Raw genomic sequence first — 19,880 nt, 5'->3', positions numbered from 1 at the left:
GCTGTGGGACCTGCCTACTGCTGCCAATGCTTGCAATGATGCGCCTCCTTGCAAGGCCCACAAGCGCATCCTCCTCCTCCTCCTCAGAGCTGCTGAGGACGACATCCCCTGGAGGTGGTGGCACCCAGTCTCTGTCTGTCACCGGGTCATCATCATCCTCCCCCTCCTGAAACATGTCCTGCTGGGATGATGACCCCCCAAACTCCTCTCCTGATGCATGGATGGGCTGCTTGACTGTCGCCACAGTCTTGCTGTCCAATCCCTCATCCCCCAAAGTGCCCATCAGCATCTCCTCCTCAAGATCGCCAACAACAGCAGACAATTTACTCATGATGCCTGGGGTCAAAAGACTGCTGAATGACAGGTCGGCGAGTGACGGTGAACTGGCCTCCTCCCCAGACCCTGCTGGGCGGCTGCTGCGAACAGGGGTGGTGGTGGTGGTGGTGAGGGTGGAGGCCTCGGATGCAGAGCTGATGGCGGGCTGCTCATCCTCCGTCATGAGTTGCACCACAGTGTCTGCATGCTTTTCCTCAATGGGACGTTTCCGACCCGGCTGGAGGAAAATCGGAGCAGGTGCTACACGCTGCTGCTGCTGTGTCTCTGCAGCGTGAGTTGCAGATGCTCCTGCTGGGCGGCGCCCAAGGCGTCCACGGCCAGTGGCTATGGGAGGAATGTTAGCCACTGACGCTGCTGCTGCTGCTGCGGAACTGTGCATGGTGGCGCGGCCGCGGCCTGCCACAATGCTGCTCCCTCTCCTCCTGATTCCCTTGCTGCCCTTCCCCTTGCCCAAACCGCGCTGGCTGCCACTTCCAGACATCTTCGATGTTTTGGGCATATAGACAAAAGTTTTTTAAAAGGGCGGGTGAAAAGTGGGGTACTTTAATGGAGTGGGTTGGTGGGTGAGGTGACTGAGTGAGTGTCCCTAGTACAGTAAGTAAGTTGTAACAGTCAGGAAGTACAACTAACTAATTACAATAAGCAATCAGTTATCAGAAGGAAATGGAGTGTGTGTAGTGTGTGTACACAGATAGTGAGTGCACACACGCAGGAGCTAGTAGCCTATGAACAGTGACTGAGTGTCCTAGACTCCTAGTACAGTAAGAGTAACAAGTAGTAACAGTAAGTAACTAACTAATTACAATAATCAATCAGTAATCAGAAGGAAATAGAGTGTGTGTAGTGTGTACTCAGACAGTGAGTGCACACACGCAGGAGCTAGTAGCCTATGAACAGTGACTGAGTGTCCTAGACTCCTAGTACAGTAAGAGTAACAAGTAGTAACAGTAAGTAACTAACTAATTACAATAATCAATCAGTAATCAGAAGGAAATAGAGTGTGTGTAGTGTGTACTCAGACAGTGAGTGCACACACGCAGGAGCTAGTAGCCTATGAACAGTGACTGAGTGTCCTAGACTCCTAGTACAGTAAGAGTAACAAGTAGTAACAGTAAGTAACTAACTAATTACAATAATCAATCAGTAATCAGAAGGAAATAGAGTGTGTGTAGTGTGTACTCAGACAGTGAGTGCACACACGCAGGAGCTAGTAGCCTATGAACAGTGACTGAGTGTCCTAGACTCCTAGTACAGTAAGAGTAACAAGTAGTAACAGTAAGTAACTAACTAATTACAATAATCAATCAGTAATCAGAAGGAAATAGAGTGTGTGTAGTGTGTACTCAGACAGTGAGTGCACACACGCAGGAGCTAGTAGCCTATGAACAGTGACTGAGTGTCCTAGACTCCTAGTACAGTAAGAGTAACAAGTAGTAACAGTAAGTAACTAACTAATTACAATAATCAATCAGTAATCAGAAGGAAATAGAGTGTGTGTAGTGTGTACTCAGACAGTGAGTGCACACACGCAGGAGCTAGTAGCCTATGAACAGTGACTGAGTGTCCTAGACTCCTAGTACAGTAAGAGTAACAAGTAGTAACAGTAAGTAACTAAATAATTACAATAATCAATCAGTAATCAGAAGGAAATAGAGTGTGTGTAGTGTGTACTCAGACAGTGAGTGCACACACGCAGGAGCTAGTAGCCTATGAACAGTGACTGAGTGTCCTAGACTCCTAGTACAGTAAGAGTAACAAGTAGTAACAGTAAGTAACTAACTAATTACAATAATCAATCAATAATCAGAAGGAAATAGAGTGTGTGTAGTGTGTACTCAGACAGTGAGTGCACACACGCAGGAGCTAGTAGCCTATGAACAGTGACTGAGTGTCCTAGACTCCTAGTACAGTAAGAGTAACAAGTAGTAACAGTAAGTAACTAACTAATTACAATAATCAATCAGTAATCAGAAGGAAATAGAGTGTGTGTAGTGTGTACTCAGACAGTGAGTGCACACACGCAGGAGCTAGTAGCCTATGAACAGTGACTGAGTGTCCTAGACTCCTAGTACAGTAAGAGTAACAAGTAGTAACAGTAAGTAACTAACTAATTACAATAATCAATCAGTAATCAGAAGGAAATAGAGTGTGTGTAGTGTGTACTCAGACAGTGAGTGCACACACGCAGGAGCTAGTAGCCTATGAACAGTGACTGAGTGTCCTAGACTCCTAGTACAGTAAGAGTAACAAGTAGTAACAGTAAGTAACTAACTAATTACAATAATCAATCAGTAATCAGAAGGAAATAGAGTGTGTGTAGTGTGTACTCAGACACTGAGTGCACACACGCAGGAGCTAGTAGCCGATGAACAGTGACTGAGTGTCCTAGACTCCTAGTACAGTAAAGCAGCCCATACACTCAGCCGATTTTCTGGCCGACCGATCGATCGCGGTCGATCGATCGATCGATCGATCGCAAATCGGTTGGCCAATCGACCGATCGACGGCCGATTTCGATCGATTTCGATGGATTTCCATCGAACTAGCAGGGTGGAAAATTTAGGTCGATCTGATGAGATTGCTTATCAGTTTGCATTGGCCTTAATGGAAATCTGATGGCAAAAAAATGCCATCAGATCGAATTTCAACAGATTTCAAACTGAAATCTATTGGAATTCTATCCTGGTAAAAAATGTTCTAAAAACGCATCAGATAGATCATCAGATGCATTTCTTATCTATCTTCTGCCAATCTGACGAGTGTATGGGCACCTGCGAGTAACAAGTAGTAACAGTAAGTAACTAACTAATTACAATAATCAATCAATCACTAATCAGAAGGAAATAGAGTGTGTGTAGTGTGTACTCAGACAGTGAGTGCACACACGCAGGAGCTAGTAGCCTATGAACAGTGACTGAGTGTCCTAGACTCCTAGTACACTAAGAGTAACAAGTAGTAACAGTAAGTAACTAACTAATTACAATAATCAATCAGTAATCAGAAGGAAATAGAGTGTGTGTAGTGTGTAATCAGACACTGAGTGCACACACGCAGGAGCTAGTAGCCGATGAACAGTGACTGAGTGTCCTAGACTCCTAGTACAGTAAGAGTAACAAGTAGTAACAGTAAGTAACTAACTAATTACAATAATCAATCACTAATCAGAAGGAAATAGAGTGTGTGTGTACAAGACTGTGAGTGCACACACGCAGGAGCTAGTAGCCTTAGCCTTAGCCTATGAACAGTGACAGTGAGTGTCCTAGGCTAGCCTAACTACAATACTAAATACAGAATCAATCAGTAGTAAAGGACAGCAGCAGAAATACTGGTATAGATGAGAGAAATATACTAACAGAGGACAGGAGAGAACAGCTGCCCACACAGGCAGGCCCTGAGGCCTAAAGCTGTGTAATCCTGCAGCAGCTGTGTCTCTGTCTATGTAACACAAAAGCTACTAACTAAAATACAATGTCTATCTAACTAACAACAATATAGGTGTATATAGGAGGTGTATGTGAGCAAAAACGCTAGGTAAATGACCACAATAGAGCTCTTGCTAAGCCAAAGCACAAAGGAGCAACTCTCTCTCTGTACAAGTCTCAGGCAAGCACGGAGAAACCTAACATGGCGGCCGCTATTTATAGGGTAGGGGCTGGCCAGGGTCCCCCTCTGTGATTGGCTGCCGTCAGAGGGCCTGGGAGCCCTCTGATTGGCTCTAAGGACATCAATCTGGGCTATGACGCTATTCGAGCTCGGTACCGAGCTCGAATAGCGCCGTTTTGCTCGAATAGCTCGAATAGTGAATGGGCTATTCGAGTGTACTCGAATACCCCATTCGAATAGCTCTAGCTATTCGGAGCTCGAATACCGAGCTCGAATAGCTGAGAAAGAGCTCGAATATTCGAGCTACTCGAATATTCGAGCTCTGCTGAGCACCACTGGATTTGATCACAGTGATCGAATCTGCTGTATAATGACGGGAGAATCATTTAGGTGTATGGGCCCCTTAGGGACTAGTATATCTGTCATGCTTTTTTAAGAGAGACACTGACCCATATGCAATTAACTTTTTCTCCTAAATTTTTTTCCTAGTTGATATTTATAAACTTGTCACTAAAATACCTTTTTAAAAGGAACCTAAACTGAGAAGGATATGGATATTTCCTTTTAAAATAATACCAGTTGCCTGACTCTCAACAAGCATGCAGATCAGGTGCTCTGACTGAAGTCAGACTGGATTAGCTGCATGCTTGTTTCAGGTGTGTGATTCAACCACTACTGCAATCAAAGAGATCAGCAGGAATACCAGGCAAATGGTATTGTTTAAAAGGAGACATCCATACCCCTCTCAGTTTAGGTTCCTTTTAAGCCACCAGCAAGCAAGAAAATAGGCAAAATAATTTTGCTAGTACTTTTTACCTACTTTTTGGTACTTTTTCAGTTGCAAAGTGCTGAAAAGCTATTTAAAGAGGAGCTGTCAGCCATACTATCTGCAACCCCCCAACCCACATATATATATAAGTAGATAAATACTTGCTCTACTTACATAACATATGTATTGCACTGCCCATGTTTTGATTTTAGTGATTTTTCTATAGTTAAAAAAGAGAAAATCCTTCTTAGGATTTTCCATTTTGACTCCGTCTATCTTGAAGCCAATCCTGACATAATTTCCTCCCTTACTCTGTTTTTGTATGCAGCCAGCCCTCCTCCCAGTCTTCAGACATTCCCACCCAGTTCTGCAGTAGAAAGTGCATTGTCTCAGCATGATAAATATTGGCCAATCAGAGAGGAACAGAGGTGTGGGAGGGGAAAACAAGAGGGAAAGAGGCTTCAGTCAATGAGGCTGCATTAGCTATGTCTGGGGGGAAAGTAAAGAAGAAGAAAAAAGAAAACTTAGCATGCACTGTAACTTCCATATGTACCAAATAAGAGCCAGGGAAACTGGGGAGTGATCTTTTATGGAGAAGAAAAATAAGAGTGATTTTTAACTTTTAGACTGCCAGGTTAGCATCCTTATTACTTGTTTACCAGATAAAAATAAAGAATTGATTTTTGATTTTAAGCCCGGCAGTTATGCTTTAAATAGAAAATGAAAAAATATCTCCTAAGAGAAAATTGAGGAGAAAAGTGAATTGCTTATTGGCCACTATAATATTAAAAGGTGTTAAATGACTTACGGTAAGTACCTGCATCCAATTTTAATGCACGGAGGACGCCATCCGCACCTTCCGTGCAGTTCTGTCGGGTCCCCGCTGTTCAATCGCCCCCCCGGGCCGCTCCCGACCCAACAGCCCGGGTTGGGCTCTCTTGCCTCATGTAAAATGGCAGCCGGAGCTGGCCGCGGCTGCGCAGTCCGCATAAACGCGAGTGTGGCTGCGCAGCTCTCGGGCCACACCACCCCCCGTTCTACGCACAGGAGACAACCTGTAGCGCAGATCGGGGGAGGCCCTAGAGCCGGTGCGGCGATTGAACAGCGGGAACCAAGCGGAACTGCACGGAGGGCGTGGATGGTGTCCTCCGTGCATTCAAATTTGATGCAGGTACTTAACTTTTTTTTTTTTTTTCGCCTCGTAAGTCCTTTAAAGAGACTCCGTAACAAAAATTGCATCCTGTTTTTTATCATCCTACAAGTTCCAAAAGCTATTCTAATGTGTTCTGGCTTACTGCAGCACTTTGTACTATCACAGTCTCTGTAATAAATCAACTTATCTCTCTCTTGTCAGACTTGTCAGCCTGTGTCTGGAAGGCTGCCAAGTTCTTCAGTGTTGTGGTTCTGTGATGCATCTCCCCCCTCCAGGCCTCTCTCTGCACACTGCCTGTGTATTATTTAGATTAGGACAGCTTCTCTCTGCTCTATTATCTTTTACAAGCTGGATAAATCCTCCTCTGAGCTGGCTGGGCTTTCACATACTGAGGAATTACATACAGGCACAGCTGTCTGCACTCTGCAGGAAGAAATAGCCTGATACTTCAGTGGAAGATAGCTGCAGGGGGAAAGAAACACACAAATGATCTCTTGAGATTCAAAAGGAAAGCTGTATACAGCCTGCTTGTGTATGGATGTATTTTCTATGTGTGGACATACTGTACATCAATCTACTTCCTGTTTTGGTGGCCATTTTGTTTGTTTATAAACAAACTTTTTAAAACTGTTTTTAACCACTTTTAATGCGGCGGGGAGCAGCAAAATTGTGACAGAGGGAAATAGGAGATGTCCCCTAACGCTCTGGTATGTTTACTTTTGTGCGATTTTAACAATACAGATTCTCTTTAAGACAACCTTACCATAGCACCTCTTTGACTTGTGTTTCACATATTACCCTTTCTACCCACCCCATCAGACCATTGTTTTGTGTGATACCACCAGTTTCACTTATATTGGCTTTATAGGAATAGTTTAACATAACTGAGTCTTGAAACTTGGAAAAATAACAGTACAGGATTTTACTTTTCTAAAAATGGCATTCGCAATTTGAAAATCCAATTTTTATTGTAATTATTATCCAACAACATAATACAGCTATTGTGTTATATCTATTGTGTTATAATATATTGCTACAAACTAAGCTTTGTATTATGGTATTGGTATTGGAGAGGTTGAATTTTAAAAATTCAACCACAACAAATAAAAGAAAATAGGAGAACATTAAGTGCTTTCAGATGATGTCCAGGTTGGAAATTGAACAAAGGACAACAATGCTACCTAATTATCCACCCCTATCTACTGGTTGAAAATTAAACAAAGGATAACAATGCTACCTACTTATCCACCCCTACCTACACTGATCAAAGAAATAAAGGGAACACTTAAACAACACAATGTAACTCCAAGTCAATCACACTTCTGTGAAATCAAATTGTCCACTTAGGTAGCAACAATGACAATCAATTTCACATGCTGTTGTGCAAATGGAATTAAACAACAGGTGGAAGTTATAGACAATTAGCAAGACATACCCAATAAAGGAGTGGTGACCACAGACCACTTCTCAGTTCCTATGCTTTCTGCTGGCTGATATTTTTATCACTTTTGAATGCTGGTGTTGCTTTCACTCTAGTGGTAGCATGAGATGGAGTCTGCAACCCACAAAAGTGGCTCAGGTAATGTAGCTCATCCAGGATGACACGTCAGTGCAAGCTGTGGCAAGGTTTGCTGTGTTTGTCAGCGTAGTGTCCATAGCATGGAGGTGCTACCATGAGACAGGCCAGTACATCAAGAGACTTGGAGGAGACAGTAAGAGAGCTACAACCCAGCAGCAGGACCGCTACCTCCACTTTTGTGCAAGGAGGAACAGGAGGAGCACTGCCAGATCCCTGCAAAATGACCTCCAGTGGGCCTCAAATGTGCATGTATCTGCTCAAACGGTCAGAAACAGACTCCATGAGGGTGGTATGAGGGCCCAATGTCCACAGTTGGGGGTTATGCTTACAGCCCAACTTGGTTTGGCATTTGCCATTGAACACCAAGATTGGCCAATTCGCCACTGGCGCCATGTGCTCTTCACAGATGAAAGCAGGTTCACACTGAGCATGTGACAGAGTCTGGAGACGTTGTGGAGAACATTCTGCTGCCTGCAACGTCCTCCAGCATGACTGGTTTGGCAATGGGTCAGTAATAGTGTGGGGGGGTGGGCATTTCATTTGGGGGCTGCATAGCTCTCCTTGTGCTCCCCAGAGGTAGTTTGACTGCCATTAGGTACCGAGATAAGATCCTCAAATCCCATCCATTCCCCAGACCTGAATCCAATTAAGCACATCTGGGACAACATGTCTCCCTCCATCCACCAACACCATGCTGCACCACAGACTGTTCAGGAGTTGGTGGATGCTTTAGTCCATTAGTTTAGCACATTCAACTATGTAAAAAACAAAGTATTTAAAGAGACTCTGTAACAAAAATGTCATCCTTTTTTCTACTATCCTACAAGTTCCTAAACCTATTCTAATGTGCTCTGGCTTACTGCAGCACTTTCTACTATCACTGTCTCTTTAATAAATCAACTTATTTTTCCCCTGTCGGATTTGTCGCCTTGTGCCTGGAAGGCTGCCAATTCTTCAGTGTTGTTCTGTTATGCACGGCCCCCTCTATGCACACTCCCTTGTGTGTTATTTACATTAGGCAGCCTCTCTGCTCTCTTGTCAGAGGAGCTGGATAAATCGTCCTCTGTTAGGCTGTGAAAGGAGCTGGGCTGTCACATATTGAGGAATTACAGACACAGAGCTGTCTGCAGGAAGAAACAATCAGCCTGTCACTCTTCAGTGGATGATCGCTGCAGGGAGATGAAGGTAAACACACAAATGATCTCTTGAGATTCAAAAGGAAGGCTGTATATAGCCTTCTTGTGTATGGATGTATTTTCTATGTGTGGACATTACTGTACATCAACCTACTTCCAGTTTTGGTGGCCATTTTGTTTGTTTATAAACAAACCTTTTAAAACTGTTTTTGACTACTTTTAATGCGGCAGGGAGCAGCAAAATTGTGACAGAGGGGAATAGGAGATGTCCCCTAACGCACTGGTATGTTTACTTTTGTGCAATTTTAACAATACAGATTCTCTTTAATAAGAATATTTCATTCATTCAGATCTATAATGTCTTATTTTTGCGTTTCCTTTATTTTTTTGAGCATTGTATGTATATTGTTTCATTTCAGAGTCAGTTTTTCATTCTGTGGAGCCCTATACAAAGAAAGAGCTTTCTGCCGTAACCTTTCCAGATATAATCCGCAACTACAAAGTAATGGCAGCTGAAAATATTCCAGAGAATCCATTGAAGTATTTATACCCAAACACACCAAAGGATAGTGCATTTGGAAGATACTACTCCAGACCTAAAGATAGTAAGTACCTAAGATGTTATGAGTGTAGATCAGTTCTTCAGCAATTAACTCATATACTTGCAAAAATGTAAATCTTTTTTTTTTAAATCAACCTTTATTAAACAAAAATAGGCATATACAAACAGTTCACTGAAAAATGACCATTGAATACAGCAGCAGTAAATACCATAAAAAGTATCAATATTAATAGCAATGAGACAATGTGACCAAACAGAGCACACAATAAAGGAGCCATAGTTACAATTCAGCCAGGCCGACAATATACATAAATCCAACAAGAAAAAGAGGAAGATATAACAAGGAGAAACTAAATTCCGAACAGCAAGAATTACATTTAAAGAGGAACTGTAACCTCTTTAACTGCTCACTGCCTTTGAGTAAAGAACATCCACATTATAGAGAAAAACCTGGCTTTAATTCTGATTTAAATTCAATTTTCTTTGTTATTTCCACTTTAAGTCTGAAGCCACGCCCACTAAGAGACTTCCTCCGCGGCAGCATATTAATTAGCCCTAGCCCGAATTGCCTCATGGGTAGTGACGTGTAGAAACGTCACAAGAAGCAGTTACTGTATAAACGTCAATGTCACCAAGGCTAGAAGAGTCCACCCTGCAGAGGGAAGAAAGATTCCTGCACAGTGTCAGCCCAGACTGCTGTGATTAGCTGATTATCTCTTCTAGATAACACGCAGACTTGCCGAGACCCCGTCCCTGCCTGTCACTGCTAATTTATGTCCTACACTGCTCTGTAGTTCGTGTCCCTCACCAAGACTTTATCTCATCACGTTTTCTCCACCCTCCTCCTGAAGCCTGCAGCATCTGTTCCCCGTCATGCTTGCAGAGTGCACTGTACTGTATACTTTTGTATACCTTGCCTAGCTCTGTGCCTTTCTCCTCACAGTCATCAGCTGCCGTGTATTGTACTAATCTGCAGCTAAAGCATGTTATGTGAGAACTCTGAAGCTGCAGATTAGGACTGTAAACCAGGCTGCTCTGATGACAGCTTTGAGAGCAGAGAAGAAAAACGCACAGTCCTAGGACAAGGTATACAGAGGTATATAGTACATTCTGCAAGCAGGACAGGAACAAATGCTGCAAGAGGGGGAGAGCAATTGCAACTGGCATTGGGCAAGTAGGGGAGTTCCAGAATGGCTATTGGCTTTACTTTATATGGGGGTGGGTGGGTAAACTGTGGCCACATACATGTCATGTAAGGAGATGGATCTCTAGAACACAGGAATACAATTAAAGAGAACCTGAGATGGAGTCATATGTTATGTTTATACTTACCTGGGTCTTCCTTCAGCCCCAGGAGGTGTGGGGGGTACCTCGCTGGCCCCTCCATTTACTTGTAATAGCTCCCAGTAATCTGGTCAGTCGTAAGGTTATGCACATGCGCACCACAGGTGCGTATACACCCTCTGTCACGCTCCAGCAGCCAGGAACGTTCTGTGGCTGTGCACTAGTACTGCACAGAATGCTCCTGGGCACAAGAGCATGGCGTGGGGTAGGCAGTCACGGCTCGCATGTGCACTACCCCACAACTGGCTGGATTACTGGGAGTTATTGCAAGTGAACGGAGAGGATAGCGAGGGACCCCCCACATCTCAAGGGACTGTATAAACACACCATATGACTCCATCTCTCAAGTACTCTTTAAAAACCACCTGAGTGTTAGGGACGAGCTCAGCTCGTCCAGTAAGGCCGCGGTGGATTACTCAGGCCCTGGTGGGCTGATTTGCATAATTTTTTTTTCAAACACGTGTTTGTTCCGATCGCCGCCGCTACACGCCACGAAAAAGCACCCCCCGCGCAGACCCCTTGTGCAGCCTGGCCAATCACTGCCAGGCTGCGCTATGGGGTGGATCGGGACTCCCCCTGATGTGATGACATTGATGACGTCATTCCGATCGTCGCCATGGCCACAGGGGAAGCCCATACAGGAAATCCCGTTCAGAACGGGATTTCTTGTTGGGTATGATCGCCGGCGGCGATCGGAGGGGTGGGAGCGATGCCGCAGGGAGGGGGGAATCATGTAGCTAGTGCTAGGCTAGCGACATGCTAAAAAAAAAAAAAAAAAAAAAGGTTAAAAAAAACCCTCCCGCGGCCATGCGCCACAAATAATCAGAACGCTAGGGAGGTTAAGGGAACTGAGCATCTGAAATTACAATTCATTTTTTAAAGTGTACCTGAGATGAATAGATTTAAAAGTTTTATACATACTTGGGGCTTCCTCCAGCCTCCTCCTCACCAATTGCTCCCACGCCATCTTCTCCCACCACCTCAAGGGTCCCAGTAGAAACCCCATAAGTTCGGCCAGTCGGCGCATGCGCAGTGCGAATGCATGCACCCATGTCTTGCTCCCACGGCTGGGAGCATTCTGCGCCTGCTCAATAGTACTACACAGAGGGGGAGGTTAGATATGCACGTGGCCGGTTATGCGCAGTGCTCCCTGACTGGCCAAGGTAATGGGACTACTACCTGGCGAACAAGGAAGCAGAGGAAGACGGCGTGGGAGCGATCAGTGCGGAGGGGGCAGGAGGAAGCCCCAGGTATGTATAAAACTTTTATATCCATTCTTCTCAGATTTCCTTTAAATTAATATCATAAAGGTGGTTTATATGAGTGAGGCGTTCCGGTGGGGGTGGGGGCACATCCTCACAAGCTTGCCTCAAGCAATACGCATCCCACATGGTTGCTGGAGTGAGGTGGACATGTGTGACATCATACATATGCCCACGTGTAAGCTAGCAGCCACGTGGGGTGCGTGTATGGAAAGAGGAGCCCAGAGCCAGTGGCAGCTACAGACAGGTAATGTAAAGTATACAGGAGGGGGGGGGGGGCATTAAGAGGACAGCGTTGGGTTGGCAAGGCAGCAGTTGTGGCGTCACAAGGCAGATTCCGGATCTATTTCAGCATGAAATTGATTGAGAATCGGTCTGCTGTGTATGGGCAGTCAACAGATCTCTCTCTAATTAGATTCAATCAGATAAAAATTTGTGTCTTGTTCGAATCTGCCCATCATCACTAGACGTATGGCTACCTTTACTCATGCACCAACTTGCATCTTCAATCTAACGTGTGGGAGATGTTTGCATTTATTCAGAGGGGGGACATGAAACAAGCAGCAACTATTTCATGCACTGTCCTTCAAGGTGAAATTTGATACACCGAAATAGACCCGATCTGCTTACTGCTCTATTCCTGTTCATCATAATAAAACATCCATTTGTTTATCCTGTGACCATTACTGACTAAAATTGTTTTACACCCACCCTTCCATTGCTTTACATATGCAGACAACACGTTCTCATAGGCTCCTCTAAACAATATCCAATAGCTATTTACGTCATTTGCACATACACAACATTTTTTATAATTTCCTATGACTTCCACCTTATTTCTCCTACTCTGTTCAGCTAAAACATTACAATACACTTCTCAGCATCTACAGCTGATTCCCTGTCTGCTTCTATTTACACATGTGCATAGTACTCTTCTTGGGCTTCTGCAAATTATGTCAGTTAGGAAAAAAAAAAGGTTGGAAGAGGGAGGGTGTAACAACCTTCACTGTGGGCGTGTTTTCAACTGCTAGAGTGAAGAAAAAAAAACTTGCTAATCCTGCCAGGAGTAAACAGGGATCCTCCCACACAGTCTATGGCATTTTTACAGCACCTTGCTGTCAGGGATTAGGAGATGTATTGGTCACTTCTTACTATCTATACACCTTAATCACTGTCATATACTACTTTTTAGGAAATATATTATTCTCCTTACAGTTCCTCTTTAAGTGAGTCCACCACATATTCTATCTTGTATTAGAGAAAAATTCGGCAACCCTGGTGTGTCAAGCCAACCTGCTAAAATCTTATAAAATTTATGTGAAGCACCTCTATGCGCGAAAATTATCGTCTCTAACTTTAGGTATGCATTCACCTGTTTAACCCATATATCAACAGATGGAGGGTTTGAATCCTTCCACATCATCAAAATAAGTTTCCTTGCTTGAAACAACTAGCAAAGTTGCACATGCTCCTGCACAGCCATCCTAGAAGACAGACCTAAAATGCAGAGCTGGATAGTTACATTAATCTTCTGATTAGAAACAGTATCAATAATTAGAAATGGCCCGAACGGTCCGTCCGGTGGGTAGTCCGCACGTATTTCAGCTACTCGCGGCGAGTTGTGGACACATAGCGCGTTCGACCCGCCTCCTATACCTTGTTTTTGGGCTAAACTTTGACCCTCTACATCACAGTCAGCAGACACATGGCAGCCAATCAGGCTGCACTCACCGACGGACCCTCACCCCCCTATAAAAACGCTGCAGCATTGCCCATGTTCTCAGTCTGCTGATCTTGCTATAGTGAGAGCAGTGAGAGCTTGCTGGAAAGCTAGGGAAATCATTAGTTAGGCTGTTAGATTGGTCCTCGCTTAATCTTGTTGCTGAAAGCACTCCACAAAAAGCTCTTTTGAGAGCTAATATTCTTCTGATCTGGTTTTTGTGTGTGTGTGACCACAGATAGGCATAAAGCCCTTTCGCAACTGGGCCTAGTTGCTGACTGTACTGTGCCACTCTGTATTACCATTGCATATCTTTTCACTGCATTTGTGATTTAACTTACTAAAGCATGGCTGTCTTTGTGGGTGACACTGCATAGATAGAGCCCACAGACAGTTGCCAGCCAGGCTAGCTGGGATTTGTATTCCTACACTGGCAGTACACTGTATTATTACCATGCCATTGCATATCTTTTCACTGTATTTGTGATTTCACTTACTAAAGCATGGCTGTCTTTGTGGGTGACACTGCATAGATAGAGCCCACAGACAGTTGCCAGCCAGGCCAGCTGTAGTCCCACCACTGGCAGCACACTCTATTATACCAGTGCATACCCTTCCTTTTGAGGGCTCATATTCTACTGTGTGTGTGTGTGTGTGTGTGTGTGTGTGTGCGTGCGTGCGTGCGTGCGTGCGTGCGTGTGTGCGTGTGTGTGTGTCAGACACTGCATACACGACAGGCCACAGTCATTGCTGGGCCTTGCAGTTCTACTATCGTCTTCTATCTATTACAAGCCAGCACACTGTCTATCATCATAAGCAGTGCTCAGCTTGCAACTGTATTTGTGAATAGGATATCTTTCTGTGTGTATTAATAAAGTACACAGCCCAGTGATACACACACACACACCTGCTGTGTTGTTGACACTGATTGTGTGCCTCTTTGTGATTACACACACTGTGATTACTACTGCATACCCCCCCCCCCCCCCCCCAACCAATATGGAAAAAATAACAGGCAGGGGCAGGCCACCCGGCAGGTCTGTTAGAGGTCATGCTGACGTGATTTTGCGCGGCCCTCGACCAAAGTACAGTGTTCAGAATGCATGGACCATTAACCCCCAAGATTGTCGGGACTTACCTAACTATTTAACACAGGACACATCATCTTCCTTAGCTTCCGCATTGAACCGTGACATATCTTACTCTTCCTGCTCTGATGAGGGCACACCACTTAACACTCAGCCAGCAGCCACCACCGCTACTACTAGCACCACAGCCGCTCCATTTGAGAGTTCGCAGGAGTTATTTGTTGGGGCATTAACTGATTCACAGCCATTATTGTTACAAGTTGAAGGCGGTAAGGATGTTACACCACCTCGTATGTCTGAGTTAGGCGTCGCTATGGACGTAAGGTGTGAGGATGATGATAAAGTACCTGTTGTTGGTGCAGTATTGGAGGTGTCTGATACAGGCGAAGCTGTGGAGGAGGATAATGTTGATGATGATCCTGCCATGGATCTCACGTGGGTTCCCATTCCCAATAGACAAGATGAACAGGGGGACAGTTCAGAAGGGGAGTCAGAGAGGAGTAGGAGGAGACGAGTTGCTGTAAGAAGCAGGGGGGAGCTCGTCATTGGAAACAGCTTGTGGCAGTGTCCGGCGGCATGTATCGCCACCTAGAGACAGCCAGCCAACATTCCCTTCAACGTCAGCTGCTGCCACCACCACCCAAATGCCGTCAGCCCAGAGATCACCAGTATGGAAATTTTTGTGTCTCTGCCTCAGATTACAGCAATGCCATCTGTACTTTCTGCAAACCAAAATTGAGTCGGGGGAAAAGCAACACCCACCTAGGGACATCAGCCTTACGAAGGCACTTGATAAACAAGCACAACCACAAATGGGATGAGCACATAAGAAAAAGCAGAATGCTAACGCAAAGCCACCCTCTGCCTCCTCTAGGTGCAGCATCTTCAGCCGCTGCATCCTCTGCTGCCCTTGCACCTTCACAGCCAGCCTCCTCCACTCTGCCACTCACTTTGAGCGGTTCCTGCTCCTCTGCCCACAGCAGCCAGGTGTCCATAAAGGAAATATTTGAGCGGAAGAAACCAATGTCTGCCAGTCACCCCCTTGCCCGGCGTCTGACAGCTGGCTTGGCGGAACTGTTAGCCCGCCAGCTGTTACCATACATGCTGGTGGACTCTGCGGCCTTCTGAAAATTTGTGGCGATTGAGACACCGCAATGGAAGATACCAGGCCGCAGTTATTTCTCAAAAAAGGCGATACCCAAACTGTACCGTGATGTTGAAAGGCAAGTGGTGTCACCTCTGGCACAAAGCGTTGGGTCAAGGATCCATCTGACCACGGATGCCTGGTCTGCAAAGCACGGTCAGGTCAGGTACATTACTTATATGGCACAATGGGTCAACCTGGTGACCGCTGGCAAGCAGTACTTGGCTGTGCAGCTGACTTGGTGGTGACACCTCCACGACTTGCAGGCAGGCCTGCTGCCACCTCCTCTCCTTCTCCTCCTGCTACATCCTCTTCACTGTCATCCTCCTCCTCGGTTGAGTGCTACTCTACTGCTGCGTTCTCTCAAACTGCACACCCCCAGCTCCCCAGGGCCTACGCCGCATGCCAGGTACGACGGTGTCACGCCATCTTGGACATGTCTTGCCTCAAATCTGAGAGTCACACCAGAGCAGCACCCTAGGTTGCTCTGCAGAAACTGGAGATCGGCAACGTGGTGTGTGACAACGGCAGCAATCTCATTTTGGCTTTGAATTTGGGCAAGTTGACACGTGCCTTGCATGACACATGTGCAGAATCTTATAATCCAAAGATTTGTGTGTAAGTTCCCAGGCTTACAGGAGGTTCTGAGGCGGTCCAGGAAGTTGTGTGGGCATGCTTGTCCAATATTCAGCGGAGAAACAACTTGCCGGTGAGGCGCTTGATTTGCGATAGCCCGACTCGCTGGAATTCAACGCTCCTCATGTTTGACCACCTGCTACAACAGGAGAAAGCCATCAACAAGTATCTGTACAACTACGGTGAAAGTTCAGGCTCTGGGGAGCTGGGGATTTTCTGGCCGACTTACTGGACACTCATGCGTAATGCCTGCAGGCTCATGCGTCTGTTTGAGGAGGTGACAAAACTAGTGAGTCGCAGTGAAGGTGCCATCAGCGACCTGATCCCATACACTTTTTTCCTTGAGCGTGTTGTGCGTAGAGTGGTGAATCAAGCTGTAGAGGAGCTTGAACAGGAAGAGCAGGATGTGTCATCAACATCTGCGGCATCACAGAGGAGAGGGGGAGGAGGAGAAGAAGGAGTCTTCTGGGGAAGAGGAGTCAGAGGAGGAAGGTGGCTTTGAAGAGGAGGTACAAGAACAACTGCAGTAGGCATTGCAGGGGCTTGTGCTGCTCACCTTTCCCATGGTATTGTTAGTGGCTGGGGGGGAGGAGAACTTACCTGATATCACTGAGGAAGAGCAAGAGGAGATGACTAGTAGGTCGGCATCCAACTTTGTGCAGCTGGGGTCTTTCATGCTGTTCAGCCTGTTGAAGGACTACCGTATAAAAAAACTCAAGGGGAATGACCTGTACTGGGTGGCAATGCTAATAGACCCTCGGTATAAGCACAAAGTGGCAGAGATGTTACCCCATAAACACAAGGCTAAAAGGATGCAGCACTTGCAACACAATTTGGGATTTATGCTTTATAGTGCTTTTAAGGGTGATGTCATAGCCCAATGGAAAAAAGGTGCCAGTAATCCTCCTCCTCCTCCCATATTCACGCAGGCAAGGACAGGACGCTCTAGCGATCAGATGGTGATGTCGGACATGCGGATGTTCCTTAGTCCAACGCATTGCTTCAGCCCTTCCGGATCCACCCTCCACAAACGCCTTGACCGGCAGGTAGCCGACTACCTGGCCTTAAGTGCTGATATAGACACTCTGAGCAGCGATGAACCCCTGGGCTTTTGGGTGCGCAGGCTTGTCCTGTGGCCAGAGCTGTCACACTTTGCCATCGAACTTCTGGCTTGCCCCGCCTCAAGCGCCCTGTTAGTAAGGACCTTCAGCGCAGCAGGAGGCATTGTCACTGAGAAGAGAAGTTGCCTAGGTCAACAAAGTGTACAGCACCTCACCTTTATTAAAAGGAATGAGGCATGGATCCCAGAGGTCTACTGCCTGCCCGAAGACTAAGTCAGTCCCCACACAGCATCTCTACTTGCAGGCCACTTGACTGCTTTCTCTGCCACCACCAACAGGGTCCAGGACTCCAGATGGATTCCTGAATGTTTAAGGCCGCTGTTAGCAGCGGCCGCTAACAAAAATAATAATTTTTTTGGTGCGTGTACATGCCTAATTTTTCTGGCTGCACTGTGGCTGCAACAACAAAACAAAAGGCATGTACATGTGTCAATTCCCCTTCGTGATTGTTACCTTGCCGCGGTGAAGGGGCTTGCATATTACAATGAAGCAATGACCTATATGAGTATGTTGGGGGGCACACCCAAGATAATAAGGTTGTGGCTTCATTGTGGACAGACCAAATTTGATCAGCTGGACAGCCACTGTTGTTTTGTCCTTGAGCTAGCTCAGCCCGACCATATGGGCTGAAAAACCGCCATCGCCTGCACTCTCGCCATTGTGCGCACCAGCACGGCCATCACTACACAAACAGCTGTTAGCGGTGCGTTACACAGTGAGGTTGGTCTGTCAGTGTGAAGCAATACACTACTTACACTACCTGATCCATGTATATACACGCAAGATGTTTTCAAGCACTTTATGCCTCCAATTTAGGAATGCAATGCGATTTCTGCCCTTTAGGGATTATAACCCTGCTCTGCGTCAAATCCATAATTTTCTCCGGGACTTTTGGCGTGTATCCCACTCCGCCATGCCCCGCTCCAGGTGTTAGACCCCTTGAAACATCTTTTCCATCACTTTTGTGGCCAGAAACAGTATTTGTAGTTTTTAAAGTTTGCCTGCCCATTGAAGTCTATTGCGGTTCTCCAAGTTCGCCGGTTCGCAGACTTTTGCGGAAGTTCGGATCCGCAGACCATAAATCTGAGGTTCGAGCCAACTCTAGTAAGCATACAAAATACTAAATTGCCAAAACAGCAGTTGAACACAGCAACAGACCCACAACAGCACTTTTTGGCATGTGCTCCAAGCAGTTCTTAGTCCAGTTCACAACGAGTAGATTATGCAACTCAGAACGGTTGTTGTGGCAGATCTGACATTGGCCCTATGGAGCTACTCCTGTCGCCCAATAATATTTTACAAACTTATTTCTATATCAGTTAAACTGTCTGACTAATATCTGATTGTGGTAACTAAATCCTTATAGCAGCTATGATTGACCCAGTAGACCAGGCTTTCCTGGAACCCCAGGGTCCCTTGAGTAGTCTGCAGGGGTTCCTTGGCACTTTCCCCCATCTTGGGGTAAGTATGATATAGCACACTAAAATAGGGGATACTGTAAAAAGAAGCACAAAATTGGGGGTCAGAATAATAATAAGCACATTAAGAAAAAGCACTAGAATAAGTGACAGTATAATAAGGGATACTGTAAGAGCGGGTAGTAAAATACATGGCCCCAACTATTTATGAAGTCCATGCCTCTTGAAAAATAAATGCAGGGGTTCCCTGAGATCCAAAAGTTATTTGCAGGGTTCCTATTCTTCTCTTGATTCTATGTAATCTGAATCAGTCTGAAATTTTGTTGAGATAAAAGCTCAGTTCCAACTTGTGATAAAAAAAAACCTCCAATTTATCGTGTCTATTTGGAAACAAATAGACACGATGGCCCTTATTTAATTCATTTTTTTCCCTAAATTTTCTCCTAGGAGATAATTTTTCATTTTCTGTTTAAAACAACTTCTGAGCACTTTGTAACTAAAAAAAAGTACTAAAAAGTAGGTACAAAATTAAGGAGACTGAAGTGAGTTTAAAAATATAAAAACAGATACTCACTAAGGAGAGGGAATGCTCTGGGCCCTATAGAACCTTCTAGTTCTCTTCCTGATGTCTGCGTTTCCCTGCAGGCTCCACTTTAGCAGTTAAAGCATACCCGAAGTGACATGTGACATGAAGAGCAAGACATGGGTATGTACAGTGCTTAGCACACAAATTACTATGCTGTGTTCCTTTTTTTCTTTCTCTGCCTGAAAGAGTTCAATATCAGGTATGTAAGTGGCTGACTCAGTCCTGACTCAGACAGGAAGTGACTACAGTGTGACCCTCACTGATAAGAAATTCCCCTTTTTTTACCTCTTTCTTGCTCTCAGATGCCATTTTCTGGAATTTTAGACTTTAAAGTCTGAAAACCACTGCGCCTGCGTTGCCGTGTCCTCACTCCCGCTGATGTCACCAGGAGTGTACTGCCCAGGCCCAGTATGGTCTGTGTCA

The 19,880-nt window shown here is 45.3% G+C and overlaps 1 protein-coding gene across 1 annotated transcript in view; it reads left to right on the top strand.

Annotated features, from left to right (window-relative positions):
- STAT1 (signal transducer and activator of transcription 1) overlaps window positions 1–19,880 on the top strand; it is a 1,171,385-nt gene that overhangs the window by 1,102,649 nt on the left and 48,856 nt on the right. Inside the window, exon 18 of the mRNA XM_068244925.1 lies at window positions 8,996–9,181. Within this exon, the coding sequence (XP_068101026.1) occupies window positions 8,996–9,181 (186 nt within the window). The remainder of the gene's footprint in view (window positions 1–8,995; window positions 9,182–19,880) is intronic.

The sequence above is a fragment of the Hyperolius riggenbachi genome, chromosome 7, assembly GCF_040937935.1.
Source record: "Hyperolius riggenbachi isolate aHypRig1 chromosome 7, aHypRig1.pri, whole genome shotgun sequence".
In the NCBI taxonomy this organism is placed as follows: Eukaryota; Metazoa; Chordata; class Amphibia; order Anura; family Hyperoliidae; genus Hyperolius; species Hyperolius riggenbachi.
The sequence above is the reverse complement of the archived record's forward strand: the minus strand, read 5'-3'. Positions and strand labels throughout refer to the sequence as shown.